This window comes from Huiozyma naganishii, chromosome 2 (assembly GCF_000348985.1).
Source record: "Huiozyma naganishii CBS 8797 chromosome 2, complete genome".
NCBI classification, from domain to species: domain Eukaryota; kingdom Fungi; phylum Ascomycota; class Saccharomycetes; order Saccharomycetales; family Saccharomycetaceae; genus Huiozyma; species Huiozyma naganishii.
Window position 1 is genome coordinate 840,866 of NC_035923.1, and position 18,657 is coordinate 859,522.

At 44.0% G+C, this 18,657-nt stretch overlaps 7 protein-coding genes across 7 annotated transcripts; 2 read left to right on the forward strand and 5 right to left on the reverse strand.

Annotated features, from left to right (window-relative positions):
* Nucleotides 1–106: 106 nt before the first annotated feature.
* GAR1 (H/ACA snoRNP pseudouridylase subunit GAR1) lies at nucleotides 107–796 on the forward strand (the record flags this gene model as incomplete). Its single annotated transcript, XM_022606423.1, has 1 exon — nucleotides 107–796. The coding sequence occupies one exon, from the start codon at nucleotides 107–109 to the stop codon at nucleotides 794–796; it is 690 nt and encodes a 229-aa protein (XP_022463120.1).
* A 344-nt stretch (nucleotides 797–1,140) lies between these two features.
* MSN5 (karyopherin MSN5) lies at nucleotides 1,141–4,812 on the reverse strand (the record flags this gene model as incomplete). Its single annotated transcript, XM_022606424.1, has 1 exon — nucleotides 1,141–4,812. One exon carries the CDS (start codon nucleotides 4,810–4,812, stop codon nucleotides 1,141–1,143), a length of 3,672 nt encoding a protein of 1,223 aa, XP_022463121.1.
* Nucleotides 4,813–5,742: 930 nt separating this feature from the next.
* RPF1 (rRNA-binding ribosome biosynthesis protein RPF1) lies at nucleotides 5,743–6,630 on the reverse strand (the record flags this gene model as incomplete). Its single annotated transcript, XM_022606425.1, has 1 exon — nucleotides 5,743–6,630. The coding sequence occupies one exon, from the start codon at nucleotides 6,628–6,630 to the stop codon at nucleotides 5,743–5,745; it is 888 nt and encodes a 295-aa protein (XP_022463122.1).
* Nucleotides 6,631–7,050: 420 nt separating this feature from the next.
* Nucleotides 7,051–7,380, reverse strand: RTC3 (Rtc3p; the record flags this gene model as incomplete). Its single annotated transcript, XM_022606426.1, has 1 exon — nucleotides 7,051–7,380. The coding sequence occupies one exon, from the start codon at nucleotides 7,378–7,380 to the stop codon at nucleotides 7,051–7,053; it is 330 nt and encodes a 109-aa protein (XP_022463123.1).
* An 847-nt stretch (nucleotides 7,381–8,227) lies between these two features.
* On the reverse strand, nucleotides 8,228–9,421 carry NAM8 (Nam8p; the record flags this gene model as incomplete). The annotated part of the gene is made up of 1 exon (XM_022606427.1): nucleotides 8,228–9,421. One exon carries the CDS (start codon nucleotides 9,419–9,421, stop codon nucleotides 8,228–8,230), a length of 1,194 nt encoding a protein of 397 aa, XP_022463124.1.
* A 608-nt stretch (nucleotides 9,422–10,029) lies between these two features.
* STE12 (homeodomain family transcription factor STE12) lies at nucleotides 10,030–12,273 on the reverse strand (the record flags this gene model as incomplete). The annotated part of the gene is made up of 1 exon (XM_022606428.1): nucleotides 10,030–12,273. One exon carries the CDS (start codon nucleotides 12,271–12,273, stop codon nucleotides 10,030–10,032), a length of 2,244 nt encoding a protein of 747 aa, XP_022463125.1.
* A 3,356-nt stretch (nucleotides 12,274–15,629) lies between these two features.
* KSP1 (putative serine/threonine protein kinase KSP1) lies at nucleotides 15,630–18,596 on the forward strand (the record flags this gene model as incomplete). Its single annotated transcript, XM_022606429.1, has 1 exon — nucleotides 15,630–18,596. One exon carries the CDS (start codon nucleotides 15,630–15,632, stop codon nucleotides 18,594–18,596), a length of 2,967 nt encoding a protein of 988 aa, XP_022463126.1.
* Between the last annotated feature and the right edge of the window lie 61 nt (nucleotides 18,597–18,657).

Genomic DNA, 18,657 nt, shown 5'->3' on the forward strand with positions numbered 1-18,657 from the left:
AGCTCTTCATGTCGAAGACGGTCTATTGCAATGGGTCTTTGATATTTGAGCAGCAGTACGGTGAATCCATTGGTTTATCTACGTTCACAATCAGCCAATTAGTACAATGAGTTTCAGAGGTGGTAACAGAGGTGGCCGTGGTGGCTTCCGTGGAGGCCGCGGGGGCTCCAGAGGTGGGTTTGGCGGTCGTGCTCAATTCCAGCAAGGTCCACCAGACAGTGTTTTGGAAATGGGTGCTTTCATGCATCCCTGTGAGAACGAGATTGTGTGTCGTTCCATAAACACGAAGGTTCCATACTTCAACGCTCCGATCTACTTGGAAAACAAAACACAAGTCGGTAAAGTGGATGAGATTCTAGGTCCTTTGAACGAGGTTTTTTTCACGATCAAGTGTTCCGAGGGTGTCCAAGCGAACAGCTTCAAAGACGGTGACAAATTCTACATTGCTCCAGACAAGCTGCTGCCAATAGAACGTTTCATCCCCAAGCCAAAGGTTGCTGGTCCTCCCAAATCGAAGTCTAAGAAGAAGAAGTCTGCTGGTGCTCCAGCCGGCCGTGGCGGTTCCAGAGGCGGTTTCGGTGGCCGTGGTGGCTCGAGAGGCGGTTTCGGTGGTTCCAGAGGTGGCTTCGGTGGCACGAGAGGCGGGTCCAGAGGTGGCTTTGGTGGCCGTGGTGGCTCGAGAGGTGGCTTTGGTGGCTCAAGAGGTGGTTCCAGAGGTGGTTTCGGCGGCCGTGGCGGTTCCAGAGGTGGCTTTGGCGGCTCCAGAGGTGGTTCCAGAGGAGGGTTCAGAAGTTAATTGGTTCCAAATCATCATTCACTTACTTATTAGATTCCGAGTTCTACTCTACTTTGTATAATATATAATGCGAATTATATGGTAAAAGAAAAGAAAAACAGTATATTACTAAACGATACAGAGGACTGTTCCTCCCCCTAACAGAATTAAACACATGCTGCGATCCCCAGAGTATTCTCTTTGCACATTGGGTAATCTATATTACAGTGACAACGTTTATTACACATATTAATACGAGCTTTTAGGTATAAATAAAACGATTAACGGAACATAAAACATTCCTTTTGTCAAGCGTGCAACAGTCTTTGAATTTATAAAATATGATCAAACTCTTATTATCGCATCTACGCCGATTCAAAAAGATTGGCAAATGCGCCGTTTTCAGTCGCAGGGTCATCCAACAGATCACTTGGATCTTTATGTTTCTGTATCAATTTCTCGTTGACTCTCCTCAAATTTGCCTCTCTCTTCTCCTGTCTCTTCCTTTCGACTGCTCCGTGGCTATCTTCGGTATCATCTACACTACCATTGGCCCTTTTGACATGATCAAAAAAATCGATCATCAACGCGCGCTGATTCTTGTAATTCTCGACTTTCCTCAAATTGTCATATAGTGAATCAATATCGTAACCGTGGGAGAGTTCAAACAGATATTCCCTTGTAGAGGTATATTCCCTGCAGAGCGTCAAAAATAAAACCGTGAATATGTACATCCCCTCGTAGAACGAGTCTCTGTACGTGTTTTGGGATACCAGGGTATGTAACAGTGTTTTCATGACTTCAAAGGAGAAAAACTGGTCCACACTTTCATCCTTGATTAGAACATCTGCTAGGCAAGATTTCATTATAAGCATTGCGTTGAAGGAGCACTTGCTGTCCTTGAATGATATCAAATGGTTCAAAAGTTTCAAAAAGGAGGCCAGCGTATTCATATCAGTAAATATGATCTTTCTCATCTTCACTTGGTGCGTGTTTAGCTTTTGTTTGGAGTTTGGACCCACTTGTCCTATGCAGTCCAATAACATCAAAACAACTACCGTTGTCAGTTGCCGTAGGAGGTTCTCCTCCAGAATCTCTTCTGTAACCTCGTCATCGTCTCTTGGACCCGCTGAGGAGTCGTTATCGTTCATAATACCGGACCATTTCTCACAGAGAAGAATATCCAGAGTTTTGAACAACTTTGGTAAGAAGGCTGGCATAAATTTGGCACTGCAGCTCTCCGGACAGTTTTTCAAGATTGGCCTAATAGCAACATTTAAAACATGCTTCCAACCATGGGTTGATACGCCAGGACTGATGATAGAAGTACCTGGCTTATAAATAGCTATCGAATCAAGCAGCATATCTGGCACCTCATCAATCTCAAAAAACACTGACCCCAGTGAAGATATAGCACTGATAACCAGTAAAGTGTATTCCCTCGTGTATCTGACAATATGACCGACAGAATCAGCAAAATCTCTTAGCGTCTGCATAGCCTTCATATGTTCGTCGATAAACTCATCCTTAGACTTATTGGATGCTCCAGCTTCCCAGAACCTTTCTACTGTCGAATACTTGACAAACGATTGGACAACCACTGGGAGATCTACCCAGCTATCAGGATCGTGGTACGCTGTCAGTTGATACAGAAGTCTCATGATGTAGGGGAGAATTGGCACAATCCTGGGTCTCCATAGGTCCTGCAACATCTTGAACTCCTCATCCTTCTTTACACTTTGCATAGAATAGTGGATAAACATTCTTGTAGCACGAACCGGAAATAACGTTTGCCAACGTTTGCTTAGATCATTCTTTAATTTCTTGCCCTCTTCGTCAATCGGAATATCCAATAAATTACTGTTTTCGTTGATGCCTCTCTTTTGGAAGTATTCTGCAATTTGCACAACACCCAACCTTTCCATAAACCATGGAATGTCGGATAATCCCACTACTGTGCCCTTGTCAGACCATGCCATCAATTCGGGGTCTACAATTGCAGAGAATCTCTCCTCCTTCCCTTCTAACGAAGATTTCAAAATAATTGTCAGTAGAAAGGATTCGAAAGAGATTTTTTCATGGTAAGACAGATTGGGCATAATCCTTGCTACGACACTCTCAAGGTCGGGGTATATTGCTTTAAGGGATTCTGGCATCAGTAAGGCCATCCTGTTTAATTCGATCCCGCATGCGTACCGCAGTTCTCTCACAGCTTCTGATTTTTCGTTTAGTTCATCCAGATCTATGCCCGGGTAGTCCAATGTGGCAGTTGTTATAATCTTTTCAAGTAACATGAAAAGTACATTGTCTTTCAACATCGTAAGGAAAAGTGCAAAGTTCTGGACTAGTTTTTTCAGTAGCGACGGTTCGCGGATGTTTAATGCTATCAGTTGATTCGACAGAATTTCCAATTTTTGCAAGATATCTTCCAGTTTCGTATCATAGTCATTTTCTGTTGACGGATACCATATCTTCCACCGTATACATCCATTAATAAAACACTCAATAATCATGAATTGTGATAACGCACTAAGATACGGCTCCACTTTCGTGTTCAAAAAGGTAGAGCTCAAGATCTCCTGACCGTAAGGTGAAGCAAAATAGGTGTTTAATCTATCGTTCAACCAGTCGTACGTATAGTCTAGTCTGACACAGGAAATCAACCTGATTATGTCTCTAATTTTTTTCCTGTAACTTGAGCAAAAAGATTGATAGTCAGTCTTTGATTGGAAATCGATATCCATGAATTTCTTCGAAACGTGGTCTTCTATCTGTTCGTAGTATATCAATGCATCTGCGGCAAACTGCAGCAAATCTCGCAAAACATATCTGTCCAACAGAGGTATGAAATCGTCGTTCCTCAAACACGAGCACCATAGGTCCAAGGTCAGGCCACTGACAATTAGACTCGGATGAAACGTGGCTCTCAAGACAAGTTTCATGTATTTTTCGATCTGGCCATTATCATTGTCCACTTTGAACACGCAGACGTAAAGACAACTGACCATATCTACGAATTTCTTGATGATTGGGTATTTTGATTCATCGACACCGTCCTCCATATTAAACTGCAAATCACCATAAACTTTATCTAGTATGTCCATGCTGTCAAATACTTTGTTAATCACGAGTTGGTAATGTTCATCGTTATTGTATGGTCGCGTCAATAGGATGTGCATGGAGTCTAGCGCCATGGATTGAGCTTTCGGTATGCTGCTCAGGAAGCATTGCAATAAGGTGGACAGAACGTCGTTTTTGATAATCACTTCGCTCAGTGGCCAGTTCAAGCACGTTTTCAAAGTCTCTAGTAGTCTTATCACATAGGTTGAATTACCTTCTGTTAATGCCACGTTTAGCTCATTGATCCAAACGCTAAACCATCCTTCCTGATTTGCCTTGAACAGTGTCCATTTCTCCGTGAATTTGTACTTCGCGGCAAAGACGTCCATCGGACAAACGAGCATGACACACAATGGTTGGATGATGGTCATTCTCTTAAGAACGATCATGTCATCCAGGAGAAACACGTCCTCAAACAGGATTCTGAAAATGATTAACGCCAATTCACGCGATGCTTGGCTAATCCCCCATAGTTCTGTCAAATTACTATCCATATCCACCCACGATTCCACCAGTAGTTCCTCCGTTGGATCACCACCCTTGAGGGCCTCCCCCCAAGTTCTTTTGGCCACCTCCACCCATAGGTAGGCCAATTTTTCCTTTATATATCTGGGATCTTCGTCTATTACTCTGTAGTTCAACTCCATAATGCATTTCCGCAATGTAATTCTCTTTTCCGCGTTATAGTCCTTCCAACTGTGCTTCATGGCATGGGTGATCAAACCCAACCCAAAATGTTTCACTATAAAATTCGTTGAATTATTCAGGACAATCTCGTATCCCCAAAAAGGTGATTCCTCCTGCAATCTCACCCGATCGAGAAACGTTTGGCTCTTCAGTCTGTCATTATTGGTCGAGCTCGGCGAGTAAATCACCTCTAGTGCAGCAAGCACCTGTGTGGCGCCAGCAGTGTCCATAGCGAATCCTTTTTATCTTATCCTGCCAACTTGCCTTGTATGCTATCTGTCCCTCCCAAAAAAGGCGCAGTCCTTGATCTATTCACGGGCAAAACCCTATTTCTCACGTACTTATCTTTAAGCTGTCCTCGTCTGTACTTCAGTCTCTCTCAGTTCAAAATAAAACCAAAAAAGAGTAAAATAAAAGTTCTTATTTATCCTATCGTTACAATCCAAAGGGGGAGAGGCACTGTAACAATAAAACAAAAATAAAAAAAAGTAAACGAAGTTGAATACACAGCCGGTGTAACAGTATCGTTTAAAAAAGAAAAGGAGAGAAAATGAACAAGCAGCAAGAGAACACTTCCACTTGACAGACAACTCCGGAGGGCAGCGTGGCGATCCTTGAAGGTTTGATATGAGTGCTTCTGTAGTGGCAAGAACTCTTCCTTCTTGTTTTCACGAAAAGTGAAAAATTAAAAAACAGGAAAAGTTGAAAAAAGTTGAAAATATGAAAAGTAAAAATAACAGTTTGAGGGAAAACCCGCAACTCGTATCCTTCCAGTCACTTGAAAGACGGTGTAAATATGTTCCCAATTCTACCGTTAAAGATAGCTGTATATCAACCGGATCTTATCACGGTTCGGCTTCCCTTGCTATCAGAATCCCTTTTACTATATTCCTTCTAAATGGTGCTGCCACTTCCCTAGAAGGACGTGAACCCGGGTTCCAGACTTCCTATTTGGGGCAGTGGGTGAGCCTTCTTACCTCTTTCGGATGGACAGCAGCTTCCTGATCCAGTAATAGTTGGGGCCCGACCCATTCCGCTCCCGCACTGGGACACGCGCCGTGAAGAGTGACGATAATAGCGGACTCCACGTTGGCGCCTCGCTAGTGTTTGAGGAGAGTACGTAGTATATGTATTGTAGGTAGTGGTGCAAGATGGGGGTTTCACAGGTGGAATTTCTTTTTGTCTTTGTCCATTTCTGGTTTGTGTTCCCACTCGGTCTCCTCACGGAGGCCTCTCTGTATCCTCTTAAGTTTCAAAGTGAATTGTGGTCCAAGTTCCTGTAGCCCAACTTTTTCCTCGTCTTTGAAGATGTACCGATGCCTTCTGAAGAAGATGTAATCTCTTTGGTTGTGCAGCGTGATCACCTGGCGGCCTTCGAAATCCGGGTCCTGTGGGAATATCGACTGGAACAGTCTCCCCACGGTCTTCCCGAGTCTTGTCTGGAAGTTGTTCAAGATCAGTTCCGGGATGTGACTTGTCGCTCTACCGTGGCCGTGGACTTTCAACACCTCCACGTACGAGCTCAGTTTGAAGTAGAAAGTGGGGCCATCGGGCAAATGCATGAACGTCAGCCCTGTCACTTTTTTCTTGTCCTCGTTGATGACCACCATGTCGGTGAAGTTTCTCTTTATGCACATCTCCGCGATCTCCTTCAATTTGTAACCGAACTTCCGCTTGACAAAGGTGACGTTTGGGAGCACCTCGATGAGCACGTTCGCGAACTCGTACGCACACTTCCGAGCATTCACATTCGTAGTCAGGAATATTTTCGGTGGCATATCCTTATTATTGCTGTTGAAGTGCCGCATTAGGTCGTCCTCGTCGTCCTCGACCTCTGCGCCAATCGTCTCATCGTACTCCCTCTTCGAGTCAATCGTCTGCGGGACGTTCTCAGCCAGCCGCTTGGCCTTCAGTTCCGGGTTGCTTCTCTCCTCCTTCGCCCTTGTGCTCCTCAACTTGTGCCTTTCTTTGTTCTTCTGGTCTCTGATCCGGGCAAAGACATCCTGCCTCTTCATCTTATTTTTGATTTCTATCTCATGTCCAGCCATGGTGACGCCTTTTCGTGACAAGTACAATTAACTTCAAAAGTGTAGCGGTTCACTGCTTGCTGGCCACACTGTTATCACTGTCAATCCGCCCCAACTCATCGCAAACCAACTGTCACTCTACAATTTTACCTCATCGACAAAAAAAAAAATTCAACTTCTAAAAAATTTTCATAGACATTACCCGGATCCCATGATGTCGAGGCAAGTTACATTATGATGTCATTTGCTTGTTAAGCATTCCGAAGAAGACAATACTGTTGATGTATACACGTAGATTTCTTTTGAACAGAAAAAACATACATACACACACACGATTACATACAGGAGCGCACGGTTGTATGCCTTGAGAGAGAGTGTGATGACATGCAGCTACACTAATACTAGTGAGTAGGAAAAAAAGCGTTGCGTTGATCCGACTGCTCATTTCTGGAACCTTTCCTTGTACTTGAAATTGCGCTCCTCACCGGCGTAGCGACCATTCCTCAATATAGCGTCGATAGCCTGTTCCTCGTTTTTGTTACCGTCGAACTCAAACGCGATCTGCGCATTGGAGGCCTCGCCAAGCTCACCCTCGTTGCCCCTCCCGTCGTCGTTCGTGTACACGTGGAACACCTCCACGACTTTGGTCATTTCCGGTAGGTTAATCGTTTCGTTGTTCTTGACGTAGTTCTTGACTGCCTCCTCAGAGCTTACGAAAACGATGAAATCGGTCTTCTTACCTTGGTAGAAATACTTGAATGTGTTGGACATTATTAGTGCTTGTTACTTGTTACTGTTGCTGTTGATATAGTATATATACTAGCTACTGACCTGAGTCTTGAAATCTAAGATGAAAGAGACAAATTGAGTTTCCTAAGACAAAAACGTCCTCCTTAAATACGAATTGGCAGGAATCCACATGACGTTAAATGCTACTGCCCATGACCAAGGGGGGGTGGGGGGGGGAGAGTTCTGGTAACTTCCGAAGAAAATAACACAGTCAACAGCTGCCCCCTCCTCCTTTACGAGACGCCAACAGCTTCACCAGCGGTGTCAGCTCGCCCAGGCAGCCAACAGCAAACGGGGAGGCAGACAGAGAGAGACAGTTTCCCCCTTTGGGCCACGGAGGGTCCCCGCTCACGTGATGCGCGAAAACAGGCGGTGCGCCCCTGTTTTTCTTGCTGTTGTTGGGCGAGGCGTCTGTTCCCTCCGCGGGGATAGGGCCTGGGGCAGGGAAGCACCCAACCGGTGCGGCTTCACACTGAGTGTGCTGGGCGTGACAGCCGTGGGGACCTGTGGGCACGTGGTTGGCTGGCGGTTGGTGTCTCACTGGACCCTCCACGCGCAGGCAATCTAGGATGGCGTGACTTATGGAGATGGGGCCCCGGAGATTAAACATACATAAACCCGTTGCTTGCTCTCTCCAGTCTATCAAATGCAGAAGAGTTCACGGCTGTGTAAGCTCCAGTTAATGTAGATTGGTTAGCTGGACTTTGGTCGACCACTGATTCTTGTTGCCCCTGTTGATCCATAGGAACGATACCGTTGTAGCTGTTCTGTTGGAAACCTGGCAGTAGACTTTGTGCGGTAGTAGTTTGAACGTTGCGGTTCATCTGCATCACTGCAGGGAAATGGCTGTACGTGGGTTGCTGTAGTAGCGGCTGCGCTCTGTACACGGGGAGGAACCGTGCTGCTGCAGTTGCTGTTGTTTCGCTGATCTGCCCCAGGATAACCGGACACGAGAATTGGATATTGGGAATCCTTGCATCTGGGATATGGCGGTCTCTGCAGATATTCTGTCGATATACTGGACAAACCCGCAGCCTTTACCCACAGGGATCTTCACGTAGACAATTTCACCGAACGGTTGGAAGTACTGGCGTAACTCCTCCTCCTTGACGAGGGGGGAAAGCCCGCCAATGAACACAGTAGTGTTGTTTGGGTCTGTGAAATGGTTCAGTGCTGGTTGTTGCTGGATAGGATACATGAATTGCGAAAATAATGCACTGTTTGGGGTGTTGCTCTTACCACCCGCTGGTTTGCTGCCACCGTACCGATCATGCCCAACTTGTCTGCTACCGCCAGCACCACTATTCGATTGACCCGAGGACATCCCGACTTTCAAAGCACGGCCGTTCAAGAATACACCTTGCATCTCAGCGAGGGCGGTTTGTTGGTCTGCAGGGTCCCGGAACCTAATAAACCCGTACCCCTTCGACACACCAGTAGAGAGATCGATGACAACTTTGGCGTGCTCCGTAGATGGGTACCTGCTGATAAACAAATCGAACAGTTGAGCCTCAGTGACGTTGGGTGCCAAGTCACCAACAAATATCGAAAAGTTGTTGCCGCCTGTAGTCGACACACCGGCAGTACTAGGGGCGCTTGATGAAGCCCAATTCAACTTCAGTTTCTTGTGCGGGTGGCCCGGAATGCTCATCTTGTTTTTCAATAGTGCGTTGGATGCGTTGAAATGCGTAGGGAAGTCAATGAAACAGTACCCCTGGTTTCGAGGGCCAGACTCATTCCCCATATAGTTGTTGTTCTGCCACATCATCTTCACAGAAATATTGTCCTCGCCAATACTAGACCAGATGCGCTTGATCACATTTTCGTCCCAACTCGGTTCCAGGTCACCCATGTAGAGCTGTACACCTGCATCGTTGCTCATGTTTTGATCTGTGTGAGTGCCGTTGTGGAAGGACCGTGACCCGTAAGAATTGCTGCCAGCGCTATTCCCTGCATGGTGACTATTCTGGTGGTTGCTCCTCCGAAGATAATAGTTACTTTGCGCTTGATTGTTGTATGGCATTTGTACCAGCAATTGTCACTTGAATCTGTATTACCCGAAATATACTGTTTTGTTTTCCTGTGAATCGCGATCACTATGCTAATTGATAAGCAATACGCTGGAATGAAACCGCTTTAATAATGACAAACCGTGAGAAAAGAAAAGAGTACTGATTACCCCACTATAATGTATCACGATAAAATACAAAAATGCTCACCTCTTTGCACCCTCAATATATGACTAATTTCGCACATCCCAGTAGTCCGGAATCATGTATACAACAGAAGACGTTCGATCTTACTTCTTTTAAACAATTTTTTGCCTTTACGAAATATGATGCAACACAGAAAATCTCTGGAAAGAAAAATAGAAGGACCTGAAATTTTCCTTCTATTTTTTTTCTCGACATGAAACTCTGAATACGGAAAATCGCACAATGACTACTTACGCTTGGCAAAACGTATGAATCTGCCTCTAATCGCAGGAAATATTGCAACTACATTATCTAATGAATGATATACACACACATATATATATATATCCCCCTAAAACTGTTACCTGGGTGGGTATAAATCTTAAAAGTCGTTATGTTAGGAGTAGTTCTAATTGGCAGCGCTTCCCCCCGGTCATCAGTGTGGTTGTTGAGACTTACGAAAACACAGGTTTGCATCATCGTCTGGATTGGAGAATCGGTTGACGTCGCCTTTCTTCGTTTTGCGACTACCTTTTTGTCGGTTGGGTCTTTGCTGCTGCTGCTGTTGCGGTTCCATTTGTTGCTCGACCCGCTTAACAATATACGACCTGTCATATTCACTGTCTTTCAAAGAGATTGGTTTGGGAGCTTGGCTCTGTGTCCTTCCCGTCTTGAGTGGTCTGGTCTTCTTTGAAGAGATGGGACGTTGTTTTACAGTGGTCCTAATTGAAGACGCGTACATCGGTGACGGGCTCCTATAATTGCTATCGGGATTACTTGGTATTCTAGCAGATCTTTGTGGTGACATCATATTATGTCTTTGCGGAGATATGCCGTAGAGCTGTGAAGCGGAGTGTTGCGGAAACCAAGGTGATGTTAGATATGGGTTGAAACTTGTGACTGGGGTAGTAGAAGATTGCCCGTTGTTGTAATACCGAAGTGCGTACTGCGACCTTGTGAGTGGTTGCGACTGTATCATAGTGGCCCACGTATTAGGATCTTCATGAACTGGATAATATTTACCGTCAGCTACATTCATGTCGTATCTGTGGTCGAAAAATACGTCAGAGTTAATACCATTTGGGTCACCCCCAAAATCTTGGAGCTGATTGTTTGAGTTCCTGCCTGCATTGTAATTTACAGATGTTCCTGTATTACTGCTGGGACCGGGGTATCGGTATGGGAAATCGTAACCCTGTTGCTGTGGGTGGTAGGGAAACATGGACCCATCCACTTGTTCCATTTTGTCCTTTTCAAAATTACCACTGCTCTTCCCTCTTGGAGAGTTACTTGTTGCCCATTCACTTCTATCTTCTTGCCCATTTACATACCCACCCCTGTTGACAGAGCCGAGGTTTAAATTCATATGCTGCGGTCTTTGCCGTACAAGGTTGTAATATTCCCTATTCGTCATAACATGAGGGGTTGTGCCCAACAATGCCAAATCTGAGTATGGCTGCTCTGCGAGATAGTGCGGCCTGTTCTCTTGCATAACTTCTTCTTCCTCATGAAATGCACCAAACGCGTTATCTGCAAAACCTGAAAGGTTATCTGATACGGCAGTATCAGGCGGATTGCTTACCGGCACTACTGCCGCATTGTTAGATGGAGACGGTATTCCTGTTTCTACTGTTTGTCGAGGCTGTGACATCGGATATTCTACTGTTACAGGGAAATAATCGAGGGGAAAATCCTCCTCGACCACGTTTTTTGTTGTATCGTTAGTTTTTGTACTAGTACCAGTAACGACAGGATCTTCAAATATCCCGGGATTGTCACCCAGAAAAGCATTACTGTCGGTTTCTTCTCGGTCCTTGTTTTCTTTCTCATTATTTGCATCGAGTTCTGTGTCCGATTCTAGGACTAGTGTCTGTGGGATTATCTGACCCGGATTGATAGGTGACGGTACCTGTATAGGAAGATGAGCTTGGTTATTAGTATCCATTCTTGAGCCAGCTTCTGTTATACGTTCTATCTCATTTTTTATCATGGATTGCATTCTGGTTACATTTTCTTGGAACTCCTCTTGCTCGGGAGTAGTACCATCATGAATCTCATTAGTCTTGAGCAGTTCCAGATAACTTGTCAGCTGTTCAGATACACTTAATTCTGAGGCCAAGTTCAGCTTGAAAGACAATGCAGGTTCACGCACTGCCTCTGTGGCTGCTTGTTGCTGGCATTGTTCTCTCTTCAAATCCTTCTCCAATGCATCCAAAAATAGTTTTGTATGCGGGACACTAAACCAAAAAAAGATCTTTTGTTTCTTTTGAGTCTTGAGACAGAAATTTTGAAACAGGAAGGAAAGAAACTTTGACTTTGGTTGCTCCAAAGTGGCATCAATCCCACACTTCAAATTCCTAAGTTCTGAAAAAATACCTTCTTCGAACTTTTTCCTATGAACGATTTTCCGGCCAAACTGCTCGATTAGGTACATGCAAACTTTAACTATATCTGTCCCCGTCATGTAGAACAATCGGTTCCAGTGGACACAAGACACGAATCCAAGTTCGCTATTTAGATAGTACCTTCTAATAACCTGGTTTGGCTTCCAATTGATTGGAGCTGTTTTGAGAAAAAAATTCAAATCATCTATGTCTTTCAATCGATCTATTATATGCTTATCTATGAGAAGGTCATTTGGTATCGAGCTGGATTCCAATATATTCTGTTGGTAGGCCATAGTAGAATTGTATCTTTATCGATAAAAAACAAAATAAGATAAAGGTCAAATTGTACTTACCGCTCGAAGCTTATGCTTTCCAAAGTAGCTGAGAAGGGGAAAAATGAAAACGATAATGCAAGTCTTTCAGGTACTTAATAGGATGGTGCTGTTTTAGTCACTTTCTCCGGGGACTTCGATAAATCTAACTTTTTGAAAATCGGAGTCTTCTCGTCTTTTTTGCAATTTTTTGAGAGTGATGCTGCCGAGACAGTATATTCACAATATAATAGTACAGGCTGGAACACGGGACAAATTGAAGCAAAATTGACAGTGACGAAAATTACTGATTAACTGGGTAGTGGATAGCTGTTCGTCGACACAGGAAGAGGAATGAGGTTGATGAAATAAAAAAAAATAATTGAGAAAAAAATTGAAATCTACGGAAGATCCTGCAAAAATGAATATAGCAAATTAGTAATTGTATAAGACTGAATGCTGAAATAAGGGGAATACAAGCTCCCTGGGGAATGATGCTTTTCAGGAGGGTCAATGGAAAAAAAAAACTAATGAAAAAGGGTAAAAAACTAATTACAGAATGGAAACTTGGGTATTCTTTGAGGAAACAAAATTGTTGTGAAGGAAATCTATTTTATTAGATACCTTGTGCATTTGATACTTAACCGTAAATTTAATTTCCTTGTTTGAGAATCCTCCTCAATGTTATTGAAACGTAACTAAATTGGGCGAGAAGTTTTGGAAACATTTTATATATACAGCCATTATGTTTTTCCTTCTCTTTTTTTTCTCCGCTTTCCTAATCAGGGAAATATAGGAAAATCCTCTACGGTTCGCGGAACTGCGCGGAGCACACGGCGGGCAGAAAATTAAACCAAGTGGGACAAAGTTTCATTCGAAATCTCTCGTTCCAAAAAAAAGGTCGTATCAGTTGCACTGCAGTCCGGCTGCGCAAGAATGTGGTGAAAAAACCTGAAACAAAACAAAAATAAAACAATGGAACAGTGCGCTGGTGTGTTCCTTCCATTGGCCTACAACATCGCCTACTTCCATTCTGTGATGCCTGGGTAACTCCCTTGCCTGCTTATTGAGCCAGTTGAGCACAAAGGAAACCAAAAAAATGGGCACACATACATTCCCGCTGAATCTTTGAAACAACCTCCCTCCGTAGAATGCATTCCAAATTTTCACTATTTATCTTTTTCAAAAGAGGCAACGACAAAGAAAAGGGAGCACCAAGTCTGCATTCTTTATGTCAACAAGGGACATGATTCAACCAGTTTTGGACAATTTGAAACGAGATGGATTTTCAGTTTCGTTTCTTTTGGAGAAACCATTAGGCAGTACACAATCGAGTCTAACATCAATTGGAAGTATGTATCTTGTCTTTTGTGCTCTACCTCGAACTGATTTAGTAATCGGAACGCTCTTTCTGAAATAATTTCATTGGCAGAATCCTCCAATTCCATTATCCACATTCTGTAAACTGTTTCTACAAGCATACCAGCATACTCGACCTCTTTCGCTGACAGATACTTGTTGTAGATAAGATTCAAAAGCTCTCCTCGCGACGTCCTAACGTTGTCCCCATCGAGCAAGAAGGGCAATTCGTGACTCGGTTTGGAAACAACGAGCAGTTTATAAAGCGTTCTCCCACTGGTCCGTGAGCACTCGAAGTTTATTTTTTTTCATACAAAACCAACTGAACGAACATAGCAACTGGGTCTACCACCCACACAGATTTACCATCTTCCGCAACAGACACACCCTTTACTACAAGAGTGAATGGCTTGCACTCATCCTTCTGATCATGCCCCCCACCTACTCTGCTGAAATAGTACGTTTTACTAGCCAATTCTCTCTCCAAAGCGAGTTCAGCTACAGGTTGAGCAATGTACTCTACGGCGGGGAACCGTTGAAACAGCGCCACCATCAATTGGGACATCCCGTTGTGTTACTGGGACCTACCCTTTGTCCAACAACCTCATTCCTGTGCCCATGTGCCAACTGATCGTATTTCCAATGAACGCTTCCCAACAAGAACGCAGGCCTGCACCCTGCAAAGCAGACACATCACTTCCAACGGGACCACGCCCAGCAAAAAAGAAAAGAAACGGAAATGCCCCGTCGGCCCGGCTCGGCGGGAGTCCCGGCAGCGAATCAGCGGAGCCGCCGTTACTACACACGCAGCAAGGGGGGGTTCCACACCCACACACTCCCGAGACAAAAAAAGAAAGGAAAAGCGGAACTCCAACACCGCCCGTGGCGCATCGCAGCGTTCTCGGACACCCGTTGGAGTAAACCCGCGAGGGAGAGTGGTATAGAGAGGCAGCGTACAACACAGGCCCCCACATGCTCGGACCGCCCCTTCTCGAAACGCAGACTCATTGTATCTGGATCTCTCGCCGCCACATCAGCAACTGTCATGGTGCAATTATTGTTATATAATGTGTGATATGTTCGTGCCCCAGTCGCGTAGTCGCGTGGTCCACAAAGGGAACCGAACAAGAATTAGCATCTGTGTGTATCTACATTTTGCCTTCCGTATTGCAAGTGCACGGATAGAGCAAAGAGTAAACAAGATAAATAAAAAAAAAGGGTTTGCTTATCAGTACTCCGGTGTCTGCTAGGCCACATCGTAAAAACCGTCTCCTCTCTCCATCTATTTTGTTTTGTATATCTGTCTCGGCATTGCATCTGGCTGCGTCCGTTGAAGTTGTGTGGATTCTGTGTCTTTCGGAAACAGCCCTGGCCTCGACCCTCGGTTACCTCACAAAACTGTATTTATAAGGGAGCTGCGAACATTACACATCGGCTCACACAAGAGTGTTGTAGTTGCTATCGGCGTTACGTACACCCCTCCCCTGTTTACTAACTAGGCGTGTGGGTCGCATTGACTACTGCTGCTGCTAGGGCGACTCTTAGAACCAGTCGTTATAGTGGGAAGCACCTTCCTTTTCTTCCTTTTCTTCCTTTTCTTTCTTTTTTTCCCTTTTAGAAGGGTAAAGAAAAAGGAAAAATTCACTAGCAGATTTCTGTTTCGATTTTTTTCTATTTTATTTCTCGTTCCTCTGCTGACCTGCTCAACACAATATCATCAACTCTCTGGATATCAGATAAGAACACCTCAGAATTCGTTAGCACTGGTTACATTTGGTCCTCACCCCGCCGGCATCCCCCCTCCCCCCCAGAAACAGTGTAGTTCACTCATCCTGTCGATTCAAGTGCCATCATTGAAATCCTTTTGTTTTCAACTTTCCCTCAAACTGATCATAAACTCTTTGGAACTTTTGTCTCCTCTTTTTCTTGTATAAGCGAGAAGAAGGAAACAACGAGAATATTTCCCCGATTGATTAAGAATGACTGTCGATTACGAAATATATAAAGAGGGTGGTATTTTGAACGAAAGATACCAGAAAATCGAAGATATTAGTGAAGGTTCTTACGGGTATGTGTCACTTGCTAAGGACATCAAGGAGAAAAGACTCGTTGCAGTGAAGTATATCTTCAAACTGGAAAATGAGGAGAGTGACGACGAGGAGGAAAACAATGATCGAGCAAGCAAGCTCAACTTGGAACAAGATAAGAAATCTCTTATCTCAGCTGACGTCAAGTCGAAGTTGACCGACGATATATGCATGGAGGCCATGTACGAGGTGGATATCCAGACCAAGATAGGAGAACACAGAAACATCGTGCAACTGCTAGATTTCTTCGACTCATACATCATCATGGAGTACTGCTCCGGTGGGGATCTCTACGAAGCCATCAAGGATGACATTGTCCCCAAATCGACAAAATCAATCACCAAGATCTTGAACCAGATCATGGACGCGGTAGAATTCGTCCATAACAAGCATATATACCACAGGGACATCAAACCGGAGAACATCTTGATTAATGGCATCGATTGGAATATAAAATTGACCGATTGGGGGCTCGCTACGACAAATGAGTTTTCTATGGACAGAAGCGTCGGATCCGAGAGGTACATGTCCCCAGAACTGTTTGAATCGAACTTGGACATCCAAGAAAGGAAGGACCCCTATGAGTGTGCCAAAGTGGATTTATGGGCAGTCGGTATCGTTTTTTTGAACATTGTATTCCACAAAAACCCGTTTAGCGTCGCCAATCAAACGGATAAATCGTTCTGTTACTTCGCAGCAAACAGGGAGGCGTTGTTCGATGTATTCTCCACTATGGCTTACGATTTTTTCCAAGTGTTACGGTATAGTCTTACTATCGATCCGAAAAATAGAGATTTGCAAAAAATGAGATATGAGTTAAACAACCTCTCGGAGTACACTTTGGATGATGATTACTACAACAATCTGGAGGAAGGTTACGAGACAGAAGGTTCAGAGATAACAAGATTCACTCCACCGGATATTATCCCGCCATCATCTGCCCCTGTGTCTTACCCAACTCCAATCTCTTCCCCTAAACAGCTACCAAAAATTGAAACCGCTGAAACTTCTCTGGCTTCAGAAACATTGAACAAGGATAAAAAACCGCTACAGATCCCCCAGTTCAACGTCATTCAGGATAAACTGTACAACCACTATAAGAGTCCCAACCAAAACAGCTCCTACCAAACTAACAAGCAGAAGGCATATTTGGCTCATAGTAGCAACATAAAGACTGCCGGGGACTCAAATGGTCATTACGCAGACAATTTTGGTAAAGAGCGGGCTAGGTCGGCTCCTAAATTCAAATTTAACAACAGGCGGTACCGCACAAAGAATAACAACAACAACAGTACTGCTTATGGTGCGCACTACGGCTATAATCATAACTATGGCGGCACCCAGAATAAGAGTGGGGGTCGTCGCCGTAATCAAAATAGGTATTATTCAAAGGGAATAGATATCAATAATAGAAATAAGAGTAAAATTTTGAAGGATTCAAGGAAACCTCTCGGTATTCCTACACCAAATACCCATATTAACAATTTTTTCCATGACTATAAGAACGAAAACGCGCATGGCGAGCATAACTTCAACACGAGGGACTTCTTCACCCCACCAAGTGTGCAAAATAAGTACTTGGAGGGAATTTTTGATTCAAGGTTCCACAAACAACATCAGCATAGGAAAAACAATTTTCCAGGAAACAATTTCAGAAACTGGAATAACGGAAGCAACAACAGTTCGAGTAAAAGTTACAAACAAAACACCAGCAACAACAACAATTTCAACTTCAGTAAATACAGAAGACCCAGCACTACTGGGAACTCCGGTTATAATATGAACAACAAGGGATACGCGGGGCAAAGACACAGTTTTACGAACGGTACGGTAACGAGTGGATTCTTGAAGCCAGAATACGTTTCAAAACATAGTCCAGGTGCATATATTCCACCTTTCGCAAGAGGTAATCATAACCATCACTCAACTGGCACCCCCGTCCAAAACTATAATATTCCAAATATTTCCAGTGTTTTGGATAACTCACCCAAAAACGCTAACACGCATAGTGATATATTGAATCATGCACAACAACTGAGCGACGACGGGCATGATTCAGATGATATCCTTTTCACTTTGGAAGAAAATGATAATTCTTTTGTTAAAAACTTCCACGGCCTCTCTGTCGACGATGACAAACAAAACTACATGACACCTCCAATTGTGGCTCCATCGTCAGCGGGTGCGGAATCATATTTGCAGACTCACGGTAATGCAATAAAGAGTAACACGGGGATCGGTCACTCTTCCACTATTGAACCCCTGAACATAAACCCAGTGCATGCGCAGCATAGCGATTTACCGGATTTATTGAAGTCACCGGTGACCAGTACGATTAGTTTGCACCATTCATTACATCAAGACAAAAGTCCACCGCACCCAAATGTCAGGGAACATGTGATTGAAATTCCGATGAAATCTCCAAAGTCAGGTGTTTATGTACCTCCTCACCATCGGAGAGCATCCATGAATACAACCACAAATGAGGCAGTTCTATCAGTTACTCACAATTCTCTAAACTATCTTGATGGGAAACAGGCAGGTCCCTCATCTCCATTCCGTAAGCCAGTTCTACCCGTTAATCATTCGAGCACAACCATCTCTTTACAAAATGAAGACGTTTTCGCTGGACCCAACAGTGACGCTCTTATTTTTGAGGACGACGAGGATGACTACGATGACAATGATGACGATAGGGCCATGTTTGGACCATATCAAATCTATGATAATGCTTCTGACCACACCAGAATCAACAAATTTAGAGAGGGTAGGAAATCGAGCACTTTACAAGACGAAATTGTTGGCTCCTTAGAACAATACAAAAACAACTGGTTGATGCTACAACAACAACAAGAGTAGGCAAATATTTCGTCTTGAATCTTTGACCGGAGCGAATTCGAGAATTGACACACGGAACTTT